This window comes from Arachis duranensis, chromosome 7 (assembly GCF_000817695.3).
Source record: "Arachis duranensis cultivar V14167 chromosome 7, aradu.V14167.gnm2.J7QH, whole genome shotgun sequence".
NCBI classification, from domain to species: Eukaryota; Viridiplantae; Streptophyta; class Magnoliopsida; order Fabales; family Fabaceae; genus Arachis; species Arachis duranensis.
Genome location: NC_029778.3, coordinates 15230157 through 15238744, shown reverse-complemented (window position 1 = coordinate 15238744; position 8588 = coordinate 15230157). Strand labels below are relative to the sequence as shown.

Genomic DNA, 8588 nt, shown 5'->3' with positions numbered 1-8588 from the left:
CAAGATTAATTATTTTTGTTATTATTTTTATTACAAATCAAATAATATAATATAAGATTAAAATGGTATTGAAGTAAAACGATAAAAAAATAATTATCTACTTCCAATAAAAAATTCTACAGAAAGAAGAGAGTACCTGGAAAAGAAAGAGATAGAGAAAGAACAGGAAGGAAAAAAGTATCTCTGAACAATGCAATAGGAAAAATAAGAAGGGGTAATAGTGGAAAAAAAGAAAACAAAATTTATAAAATTGTCCGTGTCCACTCTTCCAAATCTCGTGTCCATCATTGTCCTTCGTAAAAGAGTGGACACAAAAGTATAAAAAACTGTCTCGGAGACAATATGTCCACTGTCCATGTCTCTGCTTCCAAACACTTTTTAAACAAATGTTGTTCATGTCTCCGTGTCCTGCCCCCGAAAACAAACGCTACCTTAAATACTTAAATTATATTAAATTGTATTATATGAAGTGAATCATTTTAGTATGATTATATTATAATAATTATAGTAGTTATAATATTTTAAAAAATATTGTTAAAATTAAAATATTTTTTATTATTAAACACTTGTATAATCATCCGCTGTTATAGCATATTCATTCTAGAATCCACTGTAACATGTTAAACAATTTAGAATCTACTTACCTTTTTAAATTTTAGAGTAAAAGACATTTTCGTTCCTGACCTTTTTTTTGCGGACATTTTCGTCCTCAAGCAATGGAAAATACATTAAAGTCGCTGACCGTTGAAAAACGTGGACATTTGTGTCCTTCCGTTGATTTACTCCGTTTCCACTCAACGAAAAAGGCTGAGGTGGCACAGTTGGCGCTGAGGTGGCACGTAACGGAGGCCACGTGGCATTGGGGCAAAAAGTTATAGGACATATAAGTCCCTGGAGACGAAAACGACGCCGTTTCGTCTCCTCCCCCAATCAACACAGTTGAATCCCCATATACAATACCCAGAAGACCCATAGTTGAGTGAGAGAATTACAGAAAACCCTAACCCAAATGATCAAACTCCTGCGTCTCTGTTTCTCCCTCCAAAACATACAACACGTAGAAGAGCAAAAGGCTAGGGGTGATCGCTGGTGGCAGAGGCTGAGGAGAAGCTTCGTCTGAGGTCGTGGCTGGTGTCATCATCACAAGGTAAGATTGTTATGCTTAGCTAGGAATGCAATGTGTTTGCATGTTTACAGAGTAAGAAAGAAAGTGAAAAAGGGGTGTATTGCGTGCTGTGTAGGATTAGGGGGAGGGATTGTGTTCGGAAAATGTAGTGTCTTCCATATGTTGTGGTGTTTTCTTTTTTAATCCTAGTTCTGCACTGGTCAATTTCAGATGGTTGACGTGTTTGTGGTTCCGGTCTTTCATCATGGAGGAAACTTCGTAAGAGGAGTTGGTGGAAAAATGGTTTATCAGAATGGAAAGGAGGAGAGGTTCCCTGAGATGGACCTAGACTTTGTGAATTTCGGAGACCTAGTGACACTATTTAAGGGTTTAGGCTACCAGTCATACAAGGAAATATACTGGTATGATCCATCGAGCACTGAATTTGAATCCGGGATGAACATATTGACTGGGGATGTCGGGATCAATGCAATGCGAGAGAACCTAATAAAGCACCCAGGGCGAGGTGAGTTCCATATATACTTTGACCATCATGTCGACGAGCCGGAGGTTGTTCAGGATGCTACCCAGGACAGAGACACTGCAGGGGAGGTGGATGAAACTGTAGAGGAAGTGAATTCTTCCTCTTCATCTGATGACGGGTACGAGAGCACAGAGGACATCTTGTACAAACCTCCACCGACTGGAATTGAGAGTGACAGCAGTGAGAGTGACAGCAATGGTGGGGTCACTATTGGGAAGAGGAAAAGATGTGTGAAGGGTAAGAAGAAGGTAGTTACTCCTAAGAAGAAGGTAAATACTCCTAGGAAGAAGGTAGTTACACCAAGGAAGCAAGGGAAGAAGAAAAGACAATTTCACACAAGGGTTAATGAAAGAGGGGAAGGGAGTGGGAATGGGACTGATGCACGTGGTGAAGCAGGGGATCAAGGACCTGGTGTCCAGCCGGATTATGCAGTCAAGGTGGGTTTTATGTCAGTGAGCTCCCAACGGAGGTGGAGGAGATAATGTTTGAGTATGAGTCTAAAGACTTACATACTCCCATATCATCTGATGATGAAGGAAGAGGTGAAAAGTTTCCAGAGTTTAATGATGAGTATGCTCATGGTGAGGGCAGGTTTGAGCTAGGAACTAGGTTTGCCACTGTAGACAGGTTCAAGGAGGTAGTTAAGGATTGTTTCATCGCTGAGGGTCGGGAAGTGAAATGGATAAAAAATGACAAAGAGAGAGTGAGAGTGGGGTGTGGGGATAAGGAGTGCCCTTACTTGGTTCACTTGTCATATAACAAAAGTCTGCAGTGTTATCAAGTGAAGACCTACCATCCAGAACACACTTGTGCGAGGGATTTGGGCAGCAACGCTGCTGATCAACACAGGCTAAGTAAGAAGATTGAAAAGCGGATGTCCACCCAACCGCACATGAATACAAAGGAGGCTACTGATTTTCTTAAGGAGGACTTTGCCCTCTGTCCCCATCCTAAAATGGTTTATAGAGTAGTGAAGGAGGCTAGGGAGAAGATCCAAGGAAATGAAAAGGAACAATACAAGAGATTCAGGGATTATTGTGAGGAAATACTGAGGAGCAATCCAGGCTCATCAGCCAGGCTTGAGCTCATGCTAATTCCATATGGTCCCCCTGTTTTTGATAAACTATACATTTGCCTAGAGGCCTGCAAACAAGGTTTCAAAGATGGTTGTCGTCCCCTATTGCATTTGGATGGGTGCTTTCTGAAGACATATTACGGTGGTTGGCTTCTAGCAGCAGTTGCTCAGGATGCAAACAACCAATTTTATGTTGTTGCCTATGGAGTGGTCAGGGCTGAGACTAAGGATGCCTGGAAGTGGTTCCTGACCAATCTGCAAGGGGACATAGGAGACGATGCTAACCATGGCTGGAACTTCATTTCAGACCAACAGAAGATAACTCCAATTTATGGTTATTGTCATTGCTCTGCATTTGGTTTAGATCATTTATAATTTGTTGATGATATTCATTGCTACCTACTTGGTTAATTTCATTGCTGTGTGGTTGATTATGTTGTGGCCAGGGTTTGCTGCCTGCGTTGAAGGAGGTCATGCCTCATGCTAAGCTCCACAATTGCGTTATGCATATGTGGAAAAACTTCATCAATCGTTACAATGATCTGTACATTCGACAAGTTGTGTGGGAGTGTGCCAGGTGCACGACTGTTGCTGAGTTCAAGGAATGCATGGAGAAGTTGAAAATAGTTAACAAGGGTGCCTGGGAGTACCTCAGCAAATTTGAACCTGAGACATGGGTGAAGGCTTACTTCTCCTATGGGCCAAAAGTGGATAACCTCACAAACAATATGTGTGAGGTTTTTAATGCAAAAATAGTAAGCTATCGCTGCAAGCCTATCCTGACCATGTGTGAAAAAATCAGATGCTATCTCATGAGGCGGATGGTGAATCATAAACGGGTCTTGGAGAATCACTCAGGGAGGCTAGCACCAGTTCAGGAAAAGAGGATGGAGAAGCTATTAAACCTAAGCACCAAGTGGACAGCTGAATGGGTTGGTGATAATGGACGAAAGAGGTTTGAGGTTTCTCGGAAAGGAACTAAGGTGGATGTGGACCTCATTAGGCACAGTTGCTCATGCAATCGATGGCAACTGACTGGTAACTCCTATACAGTACTTGGTCCAGTTTCATTGCTATATTGATATGAATTTTCTTTACTGTTACTTTGGTTATATTACTCACATTCGCTGCTTTACCTTAGGCATGCCCTGCTTACATGCATTTGCTGCCATAAGGAAGAGACATGACACACCTCAGGACTATGTTCACCCTTGGCTATGCATGGAGTCCATTAGGAGGACATATGCACACTGTATTAAGCCTGTTCCAAGTCCAGAATTTTGGGTTGGAACTGAGTTCTCGAAGCCAAACCCACCTATTATCAAAAGGCCAATTGGACGGCCAAAGGTTCATAATAGGCAAAAGGATCCGGCTGAGCCACTCATGCAAGAAGGAAAACTGAAAAGGTCATTCGTTGTATCTTGCAGCAAGTGTGGTGAGAAGGGTCACAACTACAAAATATGTAAAGGAGCCCCTTCCAACCCAAACTGAAAGCCGAAGACAAGGCCCTAGCAAGAAATCAGCTACTGCCTCTCAGGCATTGATTGTGCCTTCCACTGTCACAATCTGCTCCAGGTTCAGAGGTAAGAACCCTATAGTGATTACTCTGTCTTAGTATTAGTACTACTAAGGTTAGGGATTAATCTGTATTAGTATAGAAATAGTTAAGGACTACCATGTCTGATTACTGATATGCCTAGGGACTATTCTGTATTAGTACTGCTAAGCTTAGGGACTAATCTGTCTTCCTAATACTACTCTGTTCACATCTTACATGCATATTTGCAGGATGCATCCAGCAGCCAACCAGTCAGCTCCCCAAACCCCACTGTTGTGGAATCACCTGCCACAAGCAATCCACCTATGCCACAAGCTCCAACAAGGGTGACAAGATCCACACTTATCATTTCACCTCCAGGGCCAACAACTGCTCAAACCAGGCCACCAGTCCCAACTATAGGCCGTCCATTTAAACCTTCAGCGAAAGCCAATGATACATCTCGCCCACAATAGTCCAGGTTCAGACCAAAGCAGAAGATCTTCAGGCCGCCGGCTCCAGTCGCTGCATCCACAATCAACACTACTACACAACAGCCAACTCCACCAACCATCCCATCTGCAGCTCCAAATCAAAAAGCTCGACCCCAAAGTTTGCCAAATTCTCCAAAAACAAAGGACTCGAAAGAATGAAGACTACTGTCATTAGGTGCTTTTTGTGATAACTTTTTGTCTATGTAATGGTTGTTGACAAGTTGTACAAACAATTTAGGTTTCTGTCCCATACTTTTTGAACATCCTTTGTGGGTCAGATAAACATGGATGTTAATTAAACAACTTTTTTGGATGACTAATGCAATGGTATGCTATGTATTAGGGAATCAATTTTAATTTCCTCCACATCTTACACAACAAGTACAGGGCAATACAATCATCAATCATATAAATAACACTGAATTCACCTATAATTGCTGCAACAATATTACACACTTTTTGATTCATTTGTCAACTCTTACAACTTAGAACAACAAAAATCAACACAATGACAATGACACAGATACACCATCTTATTGGCTTTCTTTTCATCTCTAGAGCTAATATCCTCTTCTCCAAGCAACTTATCCTCATTTTCATGTCCTGCTGCCTGTGATAATCTTCTACATCTACAGATTTCTTCTCTCCCATATACTTTGTTGCTGTCAATCCAAGTCCAGCAACGTACTCATCAAGCCACACAAAAAATTTGCAATACGGTTGTCTTGCCTGCAGCAAATCAACCTACATAATTCAAACCCTAAAAATTAGTAACCCTAACAAATCTTCAACCAAACGTGCATCACATTTCGTTTTCATACCTTGTAAAAGGGACAGCCCAGAAACAATCTATCCGGATTGCTTCAGGTCTTCGACATGAAAAGGACTGCGTTTTCTCCACAGAAGCACTTTGGTGAGACGCCATGTTTGCTGTCTTTCTCCTTAGGACGCGAGCTCGAGGCCACCAAACCTCCCCCTCTTCTCCAGCTGGATGATACCCCTTCAGATGCCATAGAAGGAGGAATTTCCTTTTTGCCACAACTCCCCACTACACCCACTGCGCCGTCACTGTGTAGACCAAGGGTGAAGGAAGACGAATTTCAAAGATTGGGGGAGGAGACGAAACGGCGTCGTTTTCGTCTCGAGGAACTTATATGTCCTATAACTTTTTGCCCCAATGTTACGTGGTTTCCGTTACGTGCCACCTCAGCGCCAACTGTGCCACCTCAACCTTTTCCGTTGAGTGAAAACGGAGTAAATCAACGGAGGGACACAAATATCCACGTTTTTCAACGGTCAGGGACTTTAATGTATTTTCCATGACTTGAAGACGAAAATGTCCGAAAAAAAAAAAGCCAAAGACAAAAATGTCCTTTAGTCTAAATTTTAAGTATCATGCTTACATAAATGAATTTAGATCGTAGTGAATGAAAGACTATTGCAGTGGCGGTGGTAATCGGGAAGGCACCAAACACTGGAACACAGCCTGTGAAAAAAATAAAAAAAAATATCAGAAAATTCCACAACATATGTTGAGACTAAAAGCCAAAGCAGATGCAGAACATGACACACAACAACAATAACAATACTCTTCTTAATCATTGGCACCGGCTCTTCAAATCTGATGCTGCTTCCTGTAAGATTCTTAAACAAATCCCATTTCCATCAATCCATTCCCACGTTTGTTTCCTTTCCCTATTACCTATTTTGAGCCCAATTGAATCGAATTGAATTGAATCCCTCCGTTGCTGTTATCACGTTCCCATCACCACCATCCAAAGAAAAGGGGAAAAAATCGTTTTTTATTTTTTAAAAATTGCATTAACCTTCGTTCACAAGCTATTAAATCACCACACCAACTTTCTCCCTTATCCCTTTCTCTGATTGCAGAAAAAGTTTCGTTTTTTCCCCTTCAGATCTCCGAATTTCCACACGGGTTGCAAAAAAAAAATATTGGCAACTCACTTCTCTATAAGAACCAAGAACCACCTTTTTTTTCTCTTTTGCAACCAATGGTTCTTCCGATGCAGCGAAAACATACATAGATGTGAATTTTCAGAGTGATCCAAAGAAGAAGAAAGAAGGGGAAATGTTAGGTGCAGTGCAGTTGGGGTTGTTAGCAGCGTGTGTTGTGCTCTTTGTTCCTATGGGTATGGCTGGTTGGCACCTTAGCCGCAACAAGGTTCTTTTCTTCAGTGGCGCACTCTTCATCACTCTAGCAGTTGGTGTTCACTTAACCCCTTATTTCCCTTCGGTTTCTGATTTTGTTACTTCAGTTTCTTCTTCTTCTTCTGGTGATGGTGTTCTTCTTGTGGATGATAATGACCGTAGTTCTTGTGTTTCATTCTTGCACGATATTGATTGGGAGGTCAAGCCAAGCATGGACTTTGACCCTTTGGTTCACAAGAACTCTTTGAACTACAACAAGTCTTGGTCTTGGAGGAGATCAAGTTCTGTTGAATCCTGTGAGTTTCAGAGGCTGAAAAGGCACCATGTCTCTGATTTGCTTAATGGTTCTTGGGTCATGGTTGCTGGTGATTCCCAGGCTAGATTCTTTACAATGGCTTTGCTTGGTTTGGTATTGGATTCTGAGCGTATGGAATCTGTTAGAGAATCTTTATTCAAGAGGCATAGCAATTACCATGTTGTGGTTGCTGAAATGGGCATGAAATTGGATTTTATTTGGGCACCTTATACTACAAATTTGACCGATTTGGTTATGGAGTTTAAGGAGAATCATGTGTATCCTGATCTTTTGGTTATGGGTTCTGGTCTTTGGCACATGTTGCATATCAACAATGCTTCAGAATATGGTGTTGAGTTAAGAGTTTTGAGGAGTTCCGTGGCATCTCTATTGCCTATATCCCCGGAGTTCGGCTCTGTATCAGTCCGATCGCCGCACTTGTTTTGGCTCGGCATGCCTACTCTGGTGAACTCAATGTTGAACACACAGGAGAAGAAGGAGAAGATGACTGATCTAGTGACAGTTGAGTATGAGAGAGAGGTTGAGAGGAGCAACATTTTGAGGAAATTTGGGGGGCCATTTCAGCTTCTTGATATGGGATCCTTGAGTTGGAATTGTGGGAACAAGTGTACAGATGATGGTATGCATTATGATTTAGTAGTTTATGAAGCTGCGGTTCATATCTTGTTGAATGCATTGCTTATTGAATCTAATCAGAAGCTATGATGATGAAGTTTGTAGCATTGGTGTGCTCATTCTTCTTCTTCTTCCCTTGTTTGGGACATACACGGTAGGATACTTTTAAAGATTTTGATTAATAGAAGTTAAGTTCTCTTCCAATTATAGCTTGCAAATTCTTACTAGGTTTTGTCCAGGGCCTTCGATTCAATTTAGTTTAGAGTTATTTGTCACAAAAGGAGTCACATTTGAAATTCTTTTGTCTTTACTTTCCTTTATCTTGTTTCAATGTATGCTAACAGCTCATAAATTAGCCTCTTAAGTTAGACACACTGATTTGTGTACAAACAGTTTCTACATGCTTTTAACTACAACTACAACATATAAATGAGATTCATTTCTACAAGTTTCTTCATGTAAGTTTTCTTTAGCCTCGGTGCTAACTAGAAGAATGTAGTTCCATCATAGGGTATGGTCTTTTATATTTGTTACTTCTTGTATCTGGCTTTATTGTTGAGACCGGTTAATGTATTGCAGATTTACTAAGGAGAATTGAGATCAATCATGAAACCATTTTCCCATGGATTAGAATTATAACGATTATTAATTTATCTAATCATTTCTAAAAGAAAACCATTCTCAGTCTCAGATTTAGATGCTTCAAGAATCAATATGAATAGGATGTAACAAA

At 40.9% G+C, this 8588-nt stretch overlaps 2 protein-coding genes across 2 annotated transcripts; both read left to right on the top strand.

Annotated features, from left to right (window-relative positions):
* Positions 1-2130: 2130 nt before the first annotated feature.
* LOC107458012 (uncharacterized) lies at positions 2131-4737 on the top strand. Its single transcript, XM_016076208.1, has 5 exons — positions 2131-3075; positions 3171-3762; positions 3866-4159; positions 4300-4307; positions 4513-4737. The coding sequence occupies exons 1-5, from the start codon at positions 2131-2133 to the stop codon at positions 4735-4737; spliced, it is 2064 nt and encodes a 687-aa protein (XP_015931694.1).
* Positions 4738-6206: 1469 nt separating this feature from the next.
* On the top strand, positions 6207-8312 carry LOC107458082 (protein ALTERED XYLOGLUCAN 9). The gene has a single exon (XM_016076295.3). It carries the CDS (start codon positions 6845-6847, stop codon positions 7943-7945), a length of 1101 nt encoding a protein of 366 aa, XP_015931781.1. The 5' UTR covers positions 6207-6844; the 3' UTR covers positions 7946-8312.
* The last annotated feature ends 276 nt before the right edge of the window (positions 8313-8588 follow it).